This window comes from Salvia splendens, chromosome 6 (genome assembly GCF_004379255.2).
Source record: "Salvia splendens isolate huo1 chromosome 6, SspV2, whole genome shotgun sequence".
NCBI lineage: Eukaryota > Viridiplantae > Streptophyta > Magnoliopsida > Lamiales > Lamiaceae > Salvia > Salvia splendens.
Window position 1 is genome coordinate 28835735 of NC_056037.1, and position 22136 is coordinate 28857870.

Here is a 22136-nt window from a genome sequence, read left to right on the forward strand (position 1 = left end):
GGATTCCTAGGTCACGCAGGATTCTACAGGAGATTTATAAAAGATTTTGCCAAAATTGCTCAGCCACTCACTCATCTGTTGCATAACGATGTTGAGTTTGTTTTTAATGAGGAGGCATTAAGGCTTTTCAGCTGCTGAAGGACAGATTAGTATCTGCCCCCATCATCAGAGCACCTGATTGGGGTTTGCCGTTTGAAATCATGTGCGATGCGAGTGACTATGCAGTAGGGGCGGTGCTAGGTCAAAGAGTTGATGGAAAAAGTTACGTGATTTTCTATGCGTCAAAAACGCTAAATCAAGCCCAGAAAAATTACGACACCACGGAGAAGGAAATGTTGGCAGTCGTGTACTCTTTTGAAAAATTTCGACCATATCTGCTCGGGTCGAGGGTGATAGTCTTCACAGATCACGCTGCGATAAAGTACTTACTGGCAAAGAAGGAGTCTAAGCCAAGGTTGATCCGATGGGTGTTACTGTTACAGGAGTTTAACTGGGAAGTCAGAGACAAGAAGGGGACGGAGAACAAGGTGGCTGATCACCTGAGTCGCATTTACCAAGGTGAGACGGATGAAGCAATACCTGATGCGTTCCCGGAAGAACATCTTTATTATTTTAACGATTCTCCTAGACCTATCAATTGGGAAGAAGTAATGGCAGCAACAGGTCCAGGAGATGCTGAAAAAAGGAAATGCCAGGCGAATGCAGAGCCATGGTTCGCTGATCTAGCAAATTACTTGGTCACTAGAGAAGTGCCCAGTTCCGACGAAATTTCCCGGGCCCAGAAGATGAAATTAAAAAGTGAAGCCAAATACTACTTTTGGGACGATCCGTATTTGTGGAAAATGGGAGCTGACCAGGTAATTAGGAGATGCATTCCGGAGTGGGAGCAAAGGGATGTGCTGAATCATTGCCATGCTTTGGCTTGTGGGGGTCACTTTGGACCTAGGAAGACTGCAAGGAAGGTTCTAGACAGTGGTTTCTACTGGCCTACATTACATAAGGATGCATTCGAATTCTGCCAGAATTGCGAAAGGTGTCAGCAGATTGGAGGAATTTCTAGAAGGGACGAAATGCCACAAGTTCCGGTGATTGTTTGTGAGATTTTCGATGTTTGGGGTATGGACTTTATGGGTCCATTTCCATCTTCATATGGGAATACATACATACTTGTGGCGGTGGACTACGTTTCGAAATGGATAGAGGCAAAAGCTACGACCTCCTGCGAAGCTGTGGAAGTAGCCAAATTTCTGCGGTCTAACATTTTCAACAGGTACGGGATCCCTAGGGCTGTCATCTCAGACCAAGGAACCCATTTTAAGAACCGTACAATAGAGGCTCTCATGAAGAAATACGGAGTCCACCATAGGTTGTCTACACCTTATCATCCTCAGTCCAATGGCCAGGCAGAAATATCAAATAGGGAGATAAAGGCCATTCTCGAAAAAACGGTGAACCCGTCTAGGAAGGATTGGAGTAAGAGACTGGATGATGCATTATGGGCTTATAGGACAGCTTATAAGACACCTATTGGTATGTCACCATATAGGTTGGTATTCGGAAAAATGTGCCACTTACCCGTGGGAATCGAACACAGAGCATACTGGGCGGTCAAAGAGATCAACATGAATCCGCAGGCTTGTGAGGAAGAGAGGAAGATGCAGCTCCAGGAACTGGAAGAGTTACGGCTTGAGTCTTATGAATCTGCCATGTGGTATAAGGAAAAAACTAAGCTTTGGCATGATAAAAATCTCCGGGTCAAGGAACTCAGGGTAGGACAGAAAGTCCTTTTGTTTCAATCCAAGCTCAAGTTGATGCCTGGAAAGTTAAAGTCTAAATGGATTGGGCCTTACATCATCATGGGACTTCGAGCAAACGGAGCAGTTGAAATCCAGGGAAGTGCACCAAACTCCATACCTTTTCTTGTCAATGGACATAGGATAAAGGTCTTTAGGGATAGCTCAGAGTTGTGTGTAGTGGACGAAGCGCCACTACGCGCACTCTTTGATATCACCTAACCAGTCTAGGAAGGAAGTGTTTTTAAAATATCTCCTGGGTCTAGTAATATAAAGTTTAACCATACCCTGATCCAGGAAATTTTGAGAACACTTGACAACAATTTTGTAAATATTTAATTGCTTTCTTTAAATCAAGAAAAATCCAAACAAATAAAAAAAATTTTATTCTTCCAAAAATATTTTCGAAACACCAGACCCATCGGGAATGTTTTTGATGCTGTCATATCCTAGACCCGGGGAGTTTGGCGTTTCATATTTGTTTTTTTTAGTTTGATGTTTTCTTTTAGTGCGTTTTGGCAGAAGGAATTTACTTGAGCAAGGAATTGTGGGGTAAAAGAGTTTTGGAGGGAATTGGCACCGGTCCGGATTTCAAAGAGCACTTTATGGGGAGGCGTACGGTCGCTAGCGTCACCACCTGCACCCGCCTGCAAAAGGAAACTGTCCTCTCCAATGCCTATACTATGATCGGTTTTGGCCTTTTTATTTTTTTTCATTACTCATTCTCTCTCCAAATATTCTCTCTCCCAAATCAAAAACCCCAAATTTCAATCTCTCTCTAACCCTAATCTGAAAATTTCGCCCAAGTTCTTTTCAAAATTTTCTGCAGAATACCATGGATAACCAACAAGGAACCAGCAGCGCTTCTGGATCCGCCGAGAAGAGTGCGGCGGAGTTCATGAATGAACTATTTCAGAAGTTCGGAGGGGCCGATAAAGCGATGCAAGCGTTCGCGATGTTTGCAATGGGACAACCCATGCCAGCCGTTCCAACAACCACCGTGACACAACCGGAGGTTGTCGAGACACCACCCACTGCTGTACAAGAAACCGCACCGGAGGCTGCTACCATTATTCCAGAAGAAACCACCTCTGCCCAGGACACAGTCCCAGAAACCTTCACCAGGCCGGAGGACGATGCAGTGCCCGACGTTCCAGGATCACCCATTGCGGAGATTCGCGAAGTAGAGACAGATCTGGCCGCGGGACTGACGTTATTGGCCGTAAGTGAACCCAGGTTAGGTTCTGATTCTCAGAAGGAATCCCCTGTTTTAAAGTTTGGAGGTGATGGTGTTTCAGAGGGAGTAAACCTTGATATTCCTACTGTGAATTTGGTGGAGAGTGTTGTTGGGGGGGTAGATGCTCTTGTTGCGGTAGTTGAAGACACCGCTATTACTGTCAGTAGGCCTGAGGGGGAAACCCCTGTTCTGGAGGCGTCTGTTGAGAGGGATGTCGTTGATGATGATGATGTTCAAGTGGGCGGAGAAGCCCTAAATTCTGAGAAGGATGTAGAAAAGGAAACCCTAGACGTAGTTGGGGGCGATGAAGCCCAATTTACTGAGGAAGTTGTTGATGCGGGAAGGACTCCCGAAAAATCTGTGGGCACTGAAGCCCAACCTGAAGGAAATCTTACGGGGTTAGAAACCCCTGTTTATATCACGGGGGCAACCCCATTGTTAGCAGAGGAAAGTGGAGCACTCGAATCTGAGGGTGCTCAAGAAACTGTCGATGCAGGACTCCACATGATAGTGGATTTAACTGAGGTCTCTGAGGAGGCCGATTCGTAGCTTAATCTAAGGGAAACAAGGAGACGGACACGTCGGAGTATTCTTGATGACATTGCCGTTTCTGCCCAACAAAAGGAAAAGGATACGCTGGACCTAGCGACAGCCGTGTCTGCGCAGGAAGACTCCCCCAGGCCGAGTGGAAGGGAGAGTGACGAAGAGGGGCGCCGCGCGAGGGCTAAGAAGAGGAAAGGGAAACAAATTGCTTCCTCCTCGACCGAGAAGGAGAGGGGGAAATCTACTGAATCTCCATTTCCTCCACCCGCCAAGGTACCATACGCCACAGAGCCCGAGAATCCTGCCAGGTCCAGTGATTCCGAGGAGGAGCAAGACGAGGATGTACTGAACTTTGAGCCGACGGAGATTTGGATTACAAACGAGCTGTTAGACAATATGAGAAGATTTGACGATCCAAAACGTGTGGCCATATACAAGGAAAAGAGTGCGGAGGGAAAGGTGGCGAAGTCCGGAAAAATGTACCACCCGGCGGAACTCAAACATATTAGCTCTAACGATGAGTTCAGGGGGTATATAGATGCAATCGGTTTTGATTGGTTACTAAAGCACAGCACTTTCGAAGTCCCAGTCGACGCGGCACGTGAATTCTTTTCCACCTTCCGGTTCAAATCCACCGCCGATTTGGATGCGGATTCCATAGCTTTCAGGCTTTTTAATGAAGAACATAGGATGAGTATCCGGGAGTGGACGCTGCGGATGGGCTTGCTAACGAGAACAGAAGATGATGAGGGCCTGTGGAACGACAGAATGGTTGGTCCGCCGAAGTTGACGCCAGGATTTCAGGCACAAGGTGCGTGGGAGTTCTTGACTCACTCAAGAGTGGGTCAATTTAAAACAAGTTGGTCGAAGGCACACCATATAGAAAATCGGGTCCTGTGATTCGCCCAAACTTTTGTTAGCTACAACTTGATGGGCACTGCCAACAACGCCCTGACGACCGCCGATCTATACTTTACGTGGTGCATGGCCACAGGAGTACGAGTTCATTTGGGTTATTGGTTAGCCCAAGCCTGCCATCAAGTCACCTCCAACCCGTCCCGGCATCTGTACACGTGCCATCTTCTCGGGGCCTATTTGCAGCGCAACATTGTAATTAAAATCAGCAAGGCCTGCCGTGTAGTAAAGATGTGCTCAGCCCCGGAAGTCTTCAATTTCGACTTTTTTTTCAACAAGGGGTTGCTGATCGCCCGAGGGAAGGAGGTGTGTTTTTATGAGGTCGGTAAGTCAGAGGCACAAGTCAAGCAGGAACCCGATGGTGTGGAGGTAAAGGATCAAGCCACTGAGGACGAAGTCAGGCTGATGGTTCAGGGAGTTCAGAAAGAGGTTGAGGAGGTAAGGAAAGGAATCGACGGGGTACGCAAGGAAATGACTGAGATCCGAAGGGAATTCGGAAAAAGCAGGGAAGAGGCCGCAGTCCTAAGGGGACGAATCACCGATTGGGTGGCTTCGTCAACAGAGCAAACCAACAGGATGGCGGAGGGTGTTGCTTTGATGACGACCATGATGAAATGGCTGCACAAAAAGTTCCCGGATGCATCAGAAACTATTCCTGGGTCTAGCGGCAACATTACAACGCTAAGTTCAGGAAGTGTATCCGCGCAGAAGCCATCACAAGGCCCGAGGCCTCACATCACCCCCTCTTCCGCTAGACCCGTGGTCCTGAGGACAGCCATACCCCGACCTGCTGATGACAGACCAGTGAAGCCGGAGATGCCGGCCAGGAAGAAAGCAAAGGTGACCCAGCCGACGGTGCCACCAAAGTTTGGCTCCCACGGGGGCCAGACACCGAATTGAATTTCCCCTCAAACCCAAGTAACTTTTTCTTTCTTTTATTTAACAGTTCTTTCGTTTTATTTCTGTTTTACCTGTCAGCATGCTAGGTTCTGTATATATGTGTTGAACCCTTCCACTTAGACCAGGCATTGGTCTAAGTGTGAGAAGGGGTTATATGTCATAGCATGTTTTGTGTTGTATATTGTTCCTTCTCCCACTTAGCCCAATGCTTGGTCTAAGTGTGAGAAGTTTGTGTTTTGTTGAGTTCGTTTCATGTCGCCACTAACTGGCCTGCTTTCCACTTCATACGGATTGCTTGGGGACAAGCATAAATGAAGAGGGAGGGGGGACGCAGTTAGTGCAGTTAGTGTCTTGTACATATTCTGTTAGGTCTAGGAGTTTGTAGAAGTTTTTTTTAGGTTTCGTGTTTGCATAACTGGTAAAATAAATAGCAAAAAGCCCCTTAGGGAGAGTAATTGAAGAGAAAATACATGCTAAATTGTGAATCCTTTTCTCTTAATAAATCAAAGTCAGTTGGATGAAGTGAGAACGATAGAGGATGCCTTAGATAACCCAGTTGTGCAGCCCTACTATAAGAGCGAGTTATAAGCCTATACACTTTGAGCTAACTTGTAAAAAGAATGGGCTACCACTTGATGCTTAGGGAGAAGAGTCTGACGGAAAAAAAAGGGGTTTCTGGAGGTATAAGCTGGACGAAGTCCAGGAAAAGGAGGTATAAGCTGGACGAAGTCCAGGAACCGGAGGTATAAGCTGGACGAAGTCCAGGGGAGGAGTTAAAATAATAAAACCGGAGGTATAAGCTGGACGAAGTCCAGGAAAAAAAAAAAAAAAAAAAAAATTTAAGGGTAGGAAGCAGTAGTAACCAGACCCAGGAATAAAAAGGAGACGGTAGGAAGGAGAAACTCTCATAACCCGATGCATCAGTGGAGTAACTTTAACTTAAGAGCGATCCGATCCTAACATCCCTGGTGAGGAATGAGTGATCGAGTGAATCTAACAATTGGGAAGTCAGAAGGCTATCTTGACGAACTGACAACTCGACGGATACTGAGTTTCCAACTCCAAATCGCAGCAAGGATGAAGAGTTTGTGAATGATGGATTTGGAGCACTTGAGAGGGAGAAGGAGGCGTGTGGCACTTGAGAGGGAGAAGGAGGCGTGTGGGAGGAGAGGGAGGAGGCGTGTGTATGTGGGGGTTAGGGTTAGGGTTTTCTATTTATATTCAAGGATTAATCCCACACTTAAATAAAACAATTAAAATTTGTGGGAGAAAAAAATATAGAGGTCAATGAATAAATTCCCCAATTTAAAACAAAATAGGCGTGTAGTGAGGAAATGAGATTTCGAAAATTATGCTATTTAATTAGCCTAGAAATTGACTGATATCTACTTGGAGAGAAATATACTCACAAAATAGGTAAAAAGATATTGAGTATCCCATAAATAAGGTAACACGACAATTCAAGAATCTCCAAGTAGGAAGGGATGGAGGGGCGTGTAATATGGGGAGTAATCAAAGAAAAAAATATTTAAATTCTCAATGAATTAGGCATTGGAATTAATTTGATATTTATTTGGATAGAAGGGATCCCACAAAATAGGAACAAAATATCAATTCTTTTAAAAACAAGAGGTAGACCGAAAATCATGTAGAATAACATAAGGACAATTTGGTTTGGATTTAATTTGGATAAATATCCCAAAACAATTAATTAAATCCAAGAGAGAAAATATTATTTCCAATAAATAGAAGGGCCGAAAATTCCAATAAAATGGCTAGAATAATTATGCATGATCCCTGATAAGGCTAATTTCATGCATGGGTCTAGGGATTTAATTCGTGATTTTACTAGGACTAACGCACGTTTTAAGCCAGGTGTGTGAAGGAATTCGCCAGGTCCAGGAAAGAAGACCAAAAAATCACAAGGTCGAGGAACTGGCGATTTAGTGAACGATTATGAAGAGAATTGCTCGACGGAGGAAGCTCCAGAGTTGAAGGGTAGAATAGAGATTTCTACGAAGACTCAAGGGCTATTTCCGCATCTATAAAAGGCAGAAGCATGCAAGCTGGAGGGATCTTCCCGGGGGAGACCTCACCACAGCCTGTTGCTTAGTTCACTTTCCCACACACACACTTGATACTAGTTTTGAGGAGATCTCAGTTCGCACGTCCGGGTTTCATCTTAGCTTCTGATATGGTGTAACACCGCTCTTGTTAGGAGCGAAGAAACAATTTATTTTCCGCTTTCCGCATTTTGCTTACTCTGCCGAGCTTCGTTGTTCGAAGCTCGGTTCGCTGTTTTCACCGAATAGTTTCTGGTTTAAATGCAAGTTTAATTTTCCGTTATGGCGATTGTGTTGATTTCTGGTTTGATCGTTTCGCTTATTGAGATTTTGGAGTTTTAAATTGTCTGAGTTGGATGCGTTTCGCAGCTGTTTACTGAGTTATTGTAGGTTAATGGTCAGATCTGGGAGATTGGAGTTGGATTGTGGAGGAATTTTGGTTGGATTTGCTGGATTTGTTGGTTGTTGGGTTCGGATGTCTTGGATCCGGAGTGGATCAAGCATTCTGACGTGAATCTGAGTAGTTTCGATCTGATTTTCATGCTTAGTTTACGTGATTTTCTTTCATTCCGTCTAGTGGACGCAGATCTGATGTGTTTCCGAGTTGCATCAAGATAACGACGACCAAATCTCTATATTCTGTTCGAATCTCGCTTTTTGCTCAGTTTGTTAATCTGCAGTTCTTTCCGTACTTGCCATTTTTGGAATTATGGTCCCCACCTTCAGTCATATTCTGTTTAGCTAGATTAGGTAGTTGTTTACACTGTCTAGGAAGTGGTTATGTTTCTTGTTGTCGAAGTCTGAATTTACAAGTTTAACATGTCCTAGGTCTAGCATTTACATTTTCTGCCTAGGTCTAGAGTTAGTTTAAAATTCTCAACCCTTTTGTTGCGTGGCAGCAGCCATTTGTCTGTCCAAAGTCTCTGAGCACTACTTTGCGAGTCCATCTCTGTGGGATCGACCCCACTTCCCTATACTAATTCATAGTATTCGGGTTGAGGGATTTATATTTTTTGAAGGGGAGTCGATGTGTGTCCAACGACCAAGCACTTTATGTTCTCTTAAGTTCATAGACCTTGTGCTCTAGTGGATTTAAGGAGCGTGGTGTCTTGACCAAGCGCTTGCAGTGATCTATTTCTGTGCACACTCGATATATATAAAACAGAAAAACTCGTCTTCAATCCCATTTAATTTAATTCACACATTGGAAATTTAATCACATTATTTCACATAACTCACAACAACTAATTTCACATAATTAACTCAATCACATAGAAATTAAATTCCATAATTGAATTTCCCAATCAACATTCTCATCAATAAGGTAAAAAAAGTCACAAATTTTCGGGGTGCTACACAGAACCTGCAATCATCTATCTCTTATCCGTCTCTTAATCATCTCTTAACTCACTATTCATTCAATTTCATTTATTATTTTTTTCCAACAAATTCAATTAATAAAAAACACACTTCATTAAATAAAATAAAAATACAACTTAAAATCTTAAAAAAATACATAATTAAATTCGTGGCAAAATAAATAAAAAAACATAATTTAAAATGTAATTTTATAGAAATTAAAAAAACTACTCCGCCGGCGAATCATCTCCCTAAGGCGGTGGCAGTGCACTCAAGCTACTTGGAGGCGGAATACCAATTTGTCTTGCCATATACTCAATTCCGGCAAGATGGGCTTGGTATTGTGGAGGCGTCATGCTGGAAGTGTCCGCCATCGTGGCGGTCAAGTACATGGACAATAGGGTGTTCGAGCCCGAGCCTGCCTGGCTTGATTCGCCTCAGCCCCTCCTCCCTCGAGCCGCCTTGGCCGCCTTGGTCCCTTGCGGCCGACGGCGAACACGGGAGGACCCCCCGGCATCGTCTGCCGTGCCCAAAACCTCCTGCGAGGTAGCCTCTTGTGCGGCGCTGCCCGAACTGCCCCCACTAGACGAGTATTGGCCACCCGCCGTGTGCTTCGTGCGCTTCGAGGTCAAGCCCGAGCTGGACCACACACCGCCGGCCCACCTTTCCTCGTCTTTGACAGCCTCCTAGACATCGACATGTCTGAATTCTTTGTCGGTGTCGTCGAAATAGACTCACAAAGTCGATCTCAGAATGTCGGCTCCCGTGGCTCCGCTTTGGTAATGAGCCGCTTCGTTCTTGTAGATGCCGCAGAATGTTTTGACCTCCCTGTCGACTCGGTCAAAGTGAGAGCGGAGCATCTTCAATGTGCGGTGGCAGGAACCTCTTGGCTTGATCTCGTTGTAGGCCTCGGTGACCTTTTCCCAAAAGCATTTCCAGGATTGTTGATTTCCCGACGATGGGATCGTACGAGACGCTGATCCAGGCGTTGTACACTGCCATCGTGTCCTTGCGGCTGTACGGATGCCGGCCTACATCCTCATCATCCTCGGTCGCCTCCGCCTTTTCCTCCACGGTGTCGAATGCCCTGGAGCTTCCACCGCCTCGTCCTCCTTCCGGATGGGGTTCATCCGGATAATCCTCCTGAATTTGGGATAATCTATGCGAATACCTTGGTGCGGAGGGACGAGCGTATGCATCCACATCAAAATGGGGTGGTTGGTACCCCCCGGCGTCGACGAGCCCTGGGTGCCCGGCGTAGACGAACCGGAACCGGAACCACCCAACACGTTGTACATGCCCCCCAGTAGCCAAACGCGTTGATGTCAAACCCGCCGGAGCCACCACCGCTAGAGTTTCCGCCGCCGGACATTTTGTGATGAGAGGTAGATGAAAATTGGAGAGGAAATGGAGATAATTTGGAGGATTTGATGTGTATTTGTTTGTGAAATGAGGATGAAATAGGAGTATTTATAGAGTAAAAAAAGGAAAACGGTCGAAAAATGGTAATATTACCATTTTTGATTTTTTATTTAATTTTTTTTAATTAAATTTGAATTTAAAAAAAAAGTGATTTATTGCGCGCGTGGCGAGACAGCCCGCGAGGTGTCTCTGTGGGACGGGCGTCTCGGCGAGACCGGGACGAGACAGGGCGCTGCAACGCGTCTCGCCATCGTCTCGTCTCGGCGGGACGAGATACGAGCCACCCGCGGGACGCGTTGCGGGTGGCCTAAATCTCTCTGAATTTATTAATACTGCAATAAAAAAAAATACCGAAATCAATATTGGTAGCCTGATGAGTAATTAAATACCTAATTTCTTTATTAAAAAAACTGCCGCATAAAGTTATATTTTTACAAATAATATAAACAAAAATCAGTTGCTTCAGTATTTGCACTTTTAAAACCAGATCAAACAACTCTATTTACCTAAGAGCATCAGCAATGGCGCCCGTCTCAGCGGAATTTCGACCGGCGTGCCGAAATTTCGCGGCAGACGTCCGCCATTGTGCATGGTATGCACGGATACGGAATTCCGCCGAGGACACCGCAGTTCTGCGGCGTTACGAGGAATTCCGTCGCGACCAGCGTGCGAACGTCCGCTATTGCGTTGACTCCCACGGACGTCCGCGCGGAATTCTTGTGTATTGCATTAATTTTTTTAAAAATTTCTATATATACGGCTCGTTGAACTGCATTTCATTCGCACCACTTGTTTTAACAAGTTTCTCTCTCTACATTTCTTTTATATATCCGGAATGGCTGGTAGTGGTAGTGGTAGTGGTAGGCATTATGAACACATGATGCGTCTGATTCATGCACGTGTGCCGGAATCAGCGGAGATGGAGGAACAAGCGGCCTTGGCGTCGGCGTTACCTCGACCCATCCATCGTCGAACTATAATACCCTGGGACCACCTCGCTGCCCACGCTCGGTTGTATGAGGATTACTTTGCGCCGGAGCCACGGTTTGGGGAAAACCTGTTCCGGCGACGACTTAGGATGCATCGTCCGCTCTTTCTGCGTATCGTGGGCGCTTTGGAGCATCGATACGGGTATTTCAGGGTGCGGGAGGATGCGGCTGGTAAACCCGGCCACGTGCCGATTCAGAAGTGCACTGTCGCAATCAGGCAGCTGGCATACGAAGGCGCGACCGACATGTTCGACGAGTACCTCCACATCGGCGAGACGACTGTCCGCGATTGCCTGAAGTATTTTTGTCAGGGCGTTAGGGAGATATTCGGGGATAGGTATCTTCGGAGCCATACCCCCGAAGATTGTCAGGCTCTGCTGGATATGCACGGGAATCAGCAAGGGTTTCCGGGGATGTTAGGCAGCATAGATTGTATGGACTGGGAATGGAAGAACTGCCCCGCTGCTTGGAAAGGGATGTATACTACTGGTTTCAAGGCCAAGAATCCCACGATGATCCTTGAAGCGGTAGCTGACTACCAGCTATGGATTTGGCATGCATATTTTGGAGTAGCCGGGTCTAACAACGACATCAACGTCCTCCAGTCGTCGCTCATTTTCAACGAGCAGTGCATGGGCGTTGGTCCGGCCGTCAACTTCATCGCCAACGGCAACCAGCACAATATGGGATATTATTTGGCGGATGGGATATACCCTATGTGGCCCGTCTTTGTGAAGAGGATCAGATGCCCAACAGATGAAAAGAAGATATATTTTGCGGGTCGCCAGGAAGCAGCGCGCAAAGATGTGGAGCGGACATTTGGTGTGCTCTAGGCTCGATGGGCGACAGTGAAGGGTCCAACACGACTGTGGTATGTTGACAGCATCACCGACATCATGTACGCATGTATTATCATGCACAACATGATTGTCGAAGATGAAGGTCCAACACTGACTGATTGGACCAATGATGATGCTGGTGCTGCGGGTCCAAGCTACGACGTGGCCACTAGCAATGTACGCATGGGGATACCCCATGACGATGTCGATCGAGTTCATGCATTTGCCGACATGCGCCAAAGACAAGCCCATGTTCGGTTGGTTTTTTAGAAAGGTACGGAATATATCGTCAAATATTCAATATGATTCCACAAGATCCAGTTTCGTTCAAGTAACGGATTCTAGCCAACTGAAAGGAGATAAACGCGCTTTCACATCTTCTTAACCCGGAATGGCTGGGGAGAGGAAAGGTTCCTTTTTTTGAGGGTACTCCCGGGAACAGATCCAGTGGAGACGATACAGAGGTTAAACGAGCATCCCACACCCAAAAGGTGCCCCACATAAGTCTTCCCCGAAACCCCCCAGTAACTAAGGTAAACAACGTAGAAAAAGCACCCATTTCTGTACCGGTTCCGGAAGAGCGAAGAAAAAGGGGATGTTTTGTTAATAGAAAGAAGAAAGTGACCGATTGAGGAGTTCCTTTCGTTTAGCAGCTTGAATGCACCCTCTAGTGTTTAGCTCTTTTATGAAGACTGCTTTAGCAAAGAAAAGCAAAAGGCCTAAATGTTAGCGGGATAGACGCATGGTGAAGTAAGGTCAGTCCAGTTTCAACAATGTGGCGGTGACGACGCTCGGCGTAACTATTATGTTCAAGAGTATGAGGTGGTGTAGTTAAGTGGGTTATTCCATGAGTAGCTGGCTATTGAGAACGAATTAAATCAGATGGTTCTATTTCTCAATCTTTCTGACTTGCTCCTACGGAACCAAGGTCGAAAAGATTGAAAAAATCAGTCATTCACTGATTCAAAAGAATTTGACTCTCTCAGAATTGATGAAGAAAGGAGTATTGATTGTAGAACCACTTCGTCTGTCTGGCAAAAAAGACGGGCTCTGCGAAAGTGTGGAAGCCGCTAAATTTTGGCGGGAGTTTTGATGGCTGTCATTTTCTGGGCTATTTGGATGGACTCAGATCATTTCATGTAGGAGATAGATGGGCTCAGACCAGAACGATATTATTGAAGAAGTATGGCAGCAGAAGGGTCGTCGTTGATGTGGTTTTTAATTATTGAATTTTTTTTAATTTGGTGCAATGTACTTTTCTTTTTTTTATTTAATGGAATTTTTTCCCCTATTTGTGTCAAAATTGTTTAATTCAGTAAATTGTTTAATTCCGGAAATTGTTTAATTTGTGAATTTGTGGTTTTTTTAATTGTGGGAAGTCCTTCGGGAAGTCTTTGGGGATGTCCGTCACTGTGCAGTGGGAAGTCCTTATGACGTGGCATTGCAGTGGAAAATCCGTATGACGTGACAGAAGGTGTTTTTGGGAATTCCGCGCCACGTGTGATGCTCTAAAAGAAAGTAAAATAAAATCACACCCAATCAGCCATCGCCTCGTGGCCAGGTCTCTACTCCTAAACCCTAAATTCTTGGTGTCACCAAAATTTCCAACTCAAATTTTTTCTCCTCAAAAACATTTCAATGTTGACAGCTTCTTCTTCATTGAACTCAAATTTCACCTGAGAAAACAGAGAAATGCTTCCGCTTCTCCTCCTCTTCCTTCTCCACCATGCGACGTCGTTTCCGACCCCGGGTCCCCACATCACCGACGTCAACATACTCCTCCCGCCCAAAATGACCTACCCCGTCGAGTACAGGCTTCAGGCCAGCGACGGCTGCTTCAAGTGGTACGCCGTGCTTCGCTTGTTGTACCTTTTATTTTTCATCGTTTTTTTTTTCATCTGAAGTGCTTGATTTTGTAACCACTCACTTTTTTTGTAGGTCGTGGGATCATCACGACATACTATCGGTGTTGCCGGAGTTCAATGCGAGCAGCCGCTGCTCGACTAGTGCTCGGTTGAGGTCGATTGCGCCCTACGGTGGCCGCAAGGAGACTGCGGTTTACGCCACTGACTTGAACACTGGAATGGTGATTAGGTGCAAGGTTTATGTGGATTCAATATCTAAGATTAAGATATTCCATAACTCTGTCAAGCTTGATCTGGATGGACTCGCTACTCTTCGCGTTCGAGCATTTGACTCTGAAGGTTTTTTTTCTCTCTCTTTTTTAATGTTGCTACAGTATTACTTATTAATTTTGCTTCCGTTCGAATTTATCTGGTGCTCGCAAAATTTCAGAATATTGTAGCTGCTGTCCACATTTGCACTAGATGCTTCATTTAGGGATCCATTATCTGTATGGAGTAGAATAGCGATAACTATGAAAATAACTTTCTAGTTCATTCAGAAAAGAATGATTGCCGTCGATTATAAAAATCTGAGTTGCTATATCTAAACGGATAGAACACTTATCTCCATTTCTATCCCAAACTGGAAAAGAATGTAAAGTCTACATGTGGTCTTGCTGACAAGCTGACATAGAAATGCAGAACAAAGGAACTTAGCAGCAATATGGTGATGTATTGCTTTCTGTTAAGCAGTATTCAGTAATTGCAAATTACAATGCGTTATAAGGCTATGATACATAACTGTTACATGTTGGGACTGGGGCCTGTAAGTGTCTCGTTGAATTTGTTACAGTTAAATGTGAGTGGACTCTTTGCATACTGTGTATCTGATTTGTGTACATGTATCTGGTTCTTAAACTGATAAAAGTAAATAGACTTAGATTTGAAGATTTAGAAGAGTCTTGTTGTATGCTTCTTTTAAACCATGAAAGAAAGCCATATGCCTTACTGATAATCTATGCATGGATTTGTCACACGAGATTTACTGAATTTGGTTTTGTTTATATAGGCAAGTTATGAGATATAGTTGGTCTGCACTTTTTGGCTTGTGGTTTCCTGGAGCCTTCTTGTTATGTGTGTTTTATCTGCTGTTCTCAGATATTGTAAGCAACTTAAAATTAGCTGATTTGTGTTATCTCATGAGATTTTCATGTGAAGAGAAACTTTAGTTCTGTGACTAGTGTTATGTTCTTCATGGAGGTGGTTGTTTGTTTATTTCTACTTATTTGTATTCTCATCTTTTTCGTTCTTTCACCCAATTATTCTCCCTTGTGCTGTTGTTGTGATGTAGACAATGTCTTCTCCTCCCTGGTGGGCCTGCAATTCATGTGGCAGTTGATGCCTGAAACCCACGAAATGCCTCATAGCCTTGTCCATGTTCCTTTGAAGGAGTCTCCATTGAGTGATTGCAGTGGCTTTTGTGGCGACTTGGATATTCAAATAAACCTTGAAGAAAGTGGTGTTTTTTCAGACTTTTATGTAGTAAAGGGCACTGAAATTGGCCATGAGATTGTTTCGGTTAATCTGCTGGAACCATCAGCGGGGCACTTGGGGGATGAAATTGTAATAACTGTTGCAGAAGCAATGTCTCTAGATCCCCCATCACCCGTACATGTCCTTATTGGTGCTGTTGTTCGTTATACTCTTAAAGTCATCCGTAGCAATATTCCGCATGTTGTAAGTTTACCATCTCCGTTCCATCAATGGTCTGTTCTGAACTCTTCAGTGGCTCAAGTGGATAGAGCTGTGGGTACAGTTCATGCATTGAACTTGGGGGTTACAGCAGTTGCTGTTGAAGATACTAGGGTCGTAGGACACATGCAAATATCATCTCTTCATGTTGTCATACCTGATAATATGTTGTTATTCATGTCACCTCTTTCTTCTTGTGGTGATCGTATTGAGGATATTGAGCCCATTCCCTCCGTGTCTCGCTGGTATGTAGTGGCTGGCCGTCTATATATGATTCTTGTAAAGGTTTTCTCTCCAGGACCTGGAGCACATGAAATTTATATAACAGAAAGTGATGAAATAAAGTTGCACAGTAACCAAGATGAATTCTGGAATATTCTCCCACATTCAGAAGGTGCTACTGCTATGAGCAATTATAGAATGTTGGATGCAAAATCATATGGTCTGGGAAAGCTTACTGCAACTTTGGCTTATCACACTGGTCCTGAGGTAAAGAAAGAAGTTCTTAAGGTTTTTCAAGAAGTCATGGTATGCGATCAAATAAAATTTATTACTGAAGGAGACAGGGGTGATGTGGACAAAATTCTCCTCCCATGGGTCACTGGTGTCTATCAGGAACTGGAGCTTAAAGCAAGTGGAGGTTGCTCCATGTCCTCCAGTGACTATAAGTGGTCTTCTTCAGACATGTCTATTGCTTCTGTATCTGTCTCTGGGATCGTTCAGGCAAAAAAGCCTGGGAAGGCAACTATTAGAGCAGTGTCCATCTTTGATTCATTGAATTATGATGAGGTGGTTATTGAAGTTTCCGTTCCCCATTCGATGGTCTTGCTGCCTAACTTTCCAACGGAAGCACCTGTTGGCTCACATGTTCAAGCGTCCGTTACATTGAAAGCGTCAACTGGTGCATATTTCTATGCATGTGATGCTTTCCGGTCCTTCATCAGATGGAAAACTGAGAGTGACTCATTCATAATTGTCAATACAAGTACGGAAGTATTTATTCCAGACATAAAAGAAGCTGCTGAACGACATTCCTTTCCATATGGTCCTCCGTGTTCATGGACAAACATATATGCTGCAAATTCTGGTCAAACTTTGGTGCATGCAACATTGACCAGGGATCATCAACTATCAGAACATGCTGGTAGGGATTCTGTTGTCTTGAAAGCATCCTCGCCTATTGCTGCATTTTTACCACTTATTATTCACCAGGCAAGTGACGGGAACCAGTTTGGTGGTTATTGGTTCAATTGGGTTCATGCTGAATCTCAAAATCAGCTGGGCAGTTTGGATTATCTGTATCTTGTGCCTGGTACTCACTTGGATGTAATGCTTCATGGGGGACCAGAAAGATGGGGCAAGGATGTGGAGTACGTTGAGAATGTTGCAGTGATGGCTGAACAGGATGGTCTTGTGAAAGATAAGATTTCGGTCCATCAAATACCAACCAGCTATGGGAATCCATACAGAATCGGGTGTGATAGCTTGGGAACCTTTAGACTTGTTTTCAGACGTGGAAACTTAATGGGAGAAGACCATCATTTACCTGTTGTATCTGAAGTGCAGTTGTTGCTTATATGCAACTTTCCATCATCAATTGTAATAATAGCTGATGAAGCTTTGAACACGCCTCTAGCTATACAGTCTGCAGCTCGGGCTGAACTGTTGCCGAGCAGAATGCGCGCCACCCCAATTAAAGTAGCCAATGGACGTAAAATACGGGCATCAGCTGTTGGTCTTAGTGATTCGGGAAAAGCTTTTGCAAATTCATCTTCTATCTTTTTGAGTTGGGAATTAGCTGAGTGTGAAGGACTGGCTCTCTGGGATGAGACTGAAAGTTCAACATTATATTCCAGCTGGGAAAGGTTTTTGATCTTGCAGAATACATCTGGACTCTGTACTGTGCGTTCCACCGCTGTTAGCTTTCACTCTTTGGGCCGTAATGATTTTGCTGCTAAGTTTGAAACTTATATCAATACTCTTACAGATGCAATCCAGCTGCAACTCGTTTCGTCTCTTGGAGTCACTCCAGAATTCAGCTTGTTGTTTTTCAATCCTGAAGCTAGGTTGAATATCTCTATAACTGGAGGGAGCTGTTTTCTTGACACATTGGTAAACGATACTCATATTGTTGAAGTAATACAACAGATCCCTGATTATGATTGTTCACAACTAACGTTGGCTCCTAAAAGCCTAGGCTCTGCACTTGTAACTGTTCAGGATGTTGGGCTAGTTCCTCCTCTTTCTGCATCTTCGACTGTCCAAGTTGCAGACATGGACTGGATCAAGATTTCAACCGGAGAACATATAAGCATTGAGAAGGGAAGTTTGCAGTCTATAAACTTTTTGGTTGGGGTCAGTGATGGGCGTACTTTTGACCCTTCTCAGTACATTTACATGAAAATAAGTGTCCACATTGAAGAAGATATAGTTGATGTTATGGAGAATAATGACACTCCATTAGTTGGTAATAGATACTTACGTGGTGGGCCAACTTTCACGTTGCAAGGCACGCATCTTGGAGTGACAACAATATATCTTAGTGCTGTCCAACACTCTGGACATGAAATTGTTAGCCAGCCGATTAAGGTGGAAGTATATGCACCACCAACAGTACATCCCCGTGACATATTTCTTGTACCAGGTGCTTCTTATGTGCTTACAGTCAGGGGAGGCCCTAAAATTGGTTCACATGTTCGGTATTCCAGTTTGGATGATCAAACTGCTCAAATTCACCAGTTCTCAGGGAAACTATCGGCAATTTCACCAGGGAACAGTACTCTTGTTGCCACAATTTATGGTGTTGGTGATATCATGCTTTGTCGAGCATATGGCATAGTTAAAGTTGGAATTCCTTCATCGGCCATTTTAAATGTCCAGAGTGAACAACTTGCTGTTAACTGCAAGATGCCAATATATCCTTCACTGTCAGAGGGAAATTTGTTTTCCTTCTATGAGCTCTGTAACAATTTCAAGTGGACTGTGGGAGACAAAGATGTTATGGATTTTCAAGGGGCAGAGCATGCGCATGGTCGAGGCAACAGAACTCTGAAAACATCCCTAAATGAGCTTGACCTCAACTTTGTACAAGTTCTTCGCGGAATATCAGCTGGCAGGACAAAAGTTGCAGTTTCGTTCTCATGCAAATTCAAGAATTCCAATTCGTTGTCAAAATCAATGTTTTACACTGCATCTGTGTCAGTATCGGTGGTCCCTGATCTTCCCCTTGCTCTTGGATCACCAATAACCTGGATCCTTCCTTCTTACTATACCTCTTCTGATCTATTACCTTTATCTTCACATGCCTACAGTAAAGGGGTTTCTTTGAGTGATAAAGGCATTGCTTATTCCTTGTTAGGACCGGAAAAGGGGAAAAATGATGAGTTACGTGGCAATGATTTATATATTGATGGTGCTAAAATCATAACTAAGGACTCGGACAGTGTTGCATGCATACTAGCAAAAGACAAGACAAGTGGAAGAACTGACGTTGCATCTTGTGTAAGGGTGGCGGAGTTGGATCAAATCAGAATGGTGGATGAGTTTCATGTTCACATGGTTGCTTTAGATGCTGATCTTGCCCTTCCCATCAGGTATCATGACGATCTTGGAAATCCTTTCCATGAGGCATATAACATCATGCTGTTCGAAGTGGAAACTAACTACCCTCACATTGTATCAATTGGCAAGTATGATGGTCATGGGACTATCAATCTTCATGCCAAAAGTGAAGGTTTTGCTCTTGTTCAAGTGTCTTTTGTCAATAATCCTCGGAAAGCAATATATGCTGTGATCTCTGTTGGTCCTCAGCTGTATCCACAGAATCCCGTCATTCACCAGGGAGCAAGTCTCAACTTCGACATAAAAGGTTTAGGGGATTCAGCATCAGGGCAGTGGTTCAGTTCCAATGAGAGCGTTGTGTCTATTGAAAGTCTCTCTGGAAAAGCTGAAGCCACCGGAGAAGGTACAGCCCTAGTTCACTTTGAGGGTACAAGTTCGAGTTTCGAGCTTCATACAACGGTCAGAGTGTTGAAAGGGAACATCGTGTCTGTTGATGCTCCTAATGAGGTTATCACTAATGTGCCAATTCCAGTAGAAGGATATGCTTTCTCAGTGAAGTTTAATGATGAAGTTTCTGGAAGAAAGAAGCTAAGCTCGTTTGATTGTGCTGTTACTCCACCTAAAATCGGGTTTGCCAGGCCGTGGAAGGATCCCTACACTGGCAGCATGCACTGCCTGTTCTTCCCACACTCTCCTCAACATTTAGCGCGTTCAGCAGCCAACACAGGAGGAGATTCGCCACACCAGGTGCTTGTTTTTATTCGAGCTTCGCTAACGGATGATCATCAAATTTCTGGCTCTGCATCTGCTCTCTTCGTTGGAGGATTTGTCCTTGAAACCGATGGGATGAACTCACTGCATATGAACCTGACTCCAGACTCCAACAAGCGTGTCATAACCCTAACTGGTAACACCAACGTCGAGCTCAGTTGGCTCGACAGGAACAACCTGATCGTTAGACCCATCCACGGGGGCGATCCTGCTGTAGCAAAGTATGAGATCAGCGCCCGTGGGCCCACCAGAATCCAGGATCATCTTGTTTTCTCGCTGCCATCAACTGGCCAGAGAGTTGAAGTCAGCGTTAGCTACTATCCTCGTGACAGAGAAACAGCCATGAAACCAGCAAACCTCACCTTCTGGGCTGGTATATCTGCTCTCCTCTTTCTACTGATATTCACAGTGACCTTTGGCATATGTTACCTTGACAGACCTGCTAGATCGCCGCCGCGAGTTGCCTTCGGCAGCCCGGGCATTGCGGCGCCTGCCACCCCCAAGCGCAGCAGTCCGGCCGTGGTCAATGAGCATTCGCCTCGGACACCGCAGCCGTTCATTGACTATGTTAGGAGCACCATAGATGAAACTCCTTATTACAGGCAAGACTTTAGGAGGAGGGCTAATCCTCAACACACCTACTAGATTGAATTTTGAATTAGATGCAAGAACAAATTGTTTTTTTGAGGTGTATGCTTGTAGACTTTCATGTAAAATTATTATATTAGTGTAGTTTTTCGAGTTCTTGTTGCTAGGAGAAAATATTCTTAATTTCATTTTTTTTCCAATCTAGCTTTCAGAATTAAGCTATGATCGAGCCATAAGGGCATTATGGCATTTAGAATTAAGCTATGATCGAGCCATAAGGGCATTATGGCATTTAGAATTAAGCTATGATCGAGCCATAAGGGCATTTGCAACGTGGATACCCTATCACGTTACAGGGGAACGGAACTGGGGGGACGCATTGCTAGCGTCAACTCCCTGTGGGACTCGCGCGTGGAAGGAATGTGGTGTTGTCCGTCAATGCCTGCCGTGAAGCCCATTCACGGTTCACCCCTTGCTACGTTGATGATTTTAATTTTTTTATTTATGAAAATATAACGATGGAATATTATTGGTAGAAAATGAGACTTATTTAATTATATGTAGTAACTTATAATAAATGAAAGGAAATTAATTTTTATGTCAAATCAAAATAGAAAAAAAATGAACCAATAGGTTGTAGCGCAGTTGGCAGCGCAGGGCTGTTGTGGCCTTGATGTCACGTATTCAAAACAATCCTGTTAAATTTTTTTATTAACTTATGTCTTAAGTTATGGTCGTATGTAAAATTTGAATTTATTTTATGATACACATTGGCTTGTTGGTTTCGGGCCATTACTACTCGGTTACAGCAAACATTATTATATTTGGTCACTGAAGGGAAAAAAAATTGATTTATGCAGAAAATGATGGAAAAGAAATACGATTTCTGAAAAGAGAATTTTCTCTTCCATCTATAGTAATTTTACAACTAAACAAAAGGGACACACTCTTAGATTATTCTGTCAACTTTTTAATCAGGTTTGTATTTAACCATAATAAGATGATGTTTGGTTTAGGTTTATAAGTTTCTCAAAACAATTTACAAATTTAAACATGTATAATCTCATAAGTTCTAGGAGAGTGTTTGGGTGAGCTTATAAACTTCTCAAAACAACTTATAGCTATTAATAAACTTAATCATATGTTCTTTAATTTAGAGATGTTTGGACTATAGTTTATAATAGTACTAATAAATACTCCCTCCGTGAAAAAGCAGATGTCACACTTTCCTTTTTAGTTTGTCCCACAAAAGATGTCACATTTCCTCTTTTAGAAAAAAAGTTCCTTCTCACACTAATTATAAAATTATATTTTTTCTCACCACTTAACCCACAAAATAACATCTCTTAAAATCTCGTGGCATCTCTCAGTATGACATCTATTATGGGACGAAGGGATTACTATATATTGATGAAACAGACCCAGCTCATTGAAGAAGATACATGTAATGATGGGGCTAATTTGAGAATATAGAGGTCATTATGGATGGACTAAGGATTATTTTTATATTTTAATAAAAAGGAAATAAAGTTAAAGAAAAAGAGAGGAAATGATACCTGT

General features: G+C 43.8%; 1 protein-coding gene across 1 annotated transcript; it reads left to right on the forward strand.

Moving 5' to 3' along the window:
* The first annotated feature begins 13634 nt into the window (after positions 1-13634).
* Positions 13635-20742, forward strand: LOC121807354 (nuclear pore complex protein GP210-like). Its single transcript, XM_042207574.1, has 3 exons — positions 13635-13904; positions 13999-14264; positions 15256-20742. The coding sequence occupies exons 1-3, from the start codon at positions 13753-13755 to the stop codon at positions 20631-20633; spliced, it is 5796 nt and encodes a 1931-aa protein (XP_042063508.1). The 5' UTR covers positions 13635-13752; the 3' UTR covers positions 20634-20742.
* The last annotated feature ends 1394 nt before the right edge of the window (positions 20743-22136 follow it).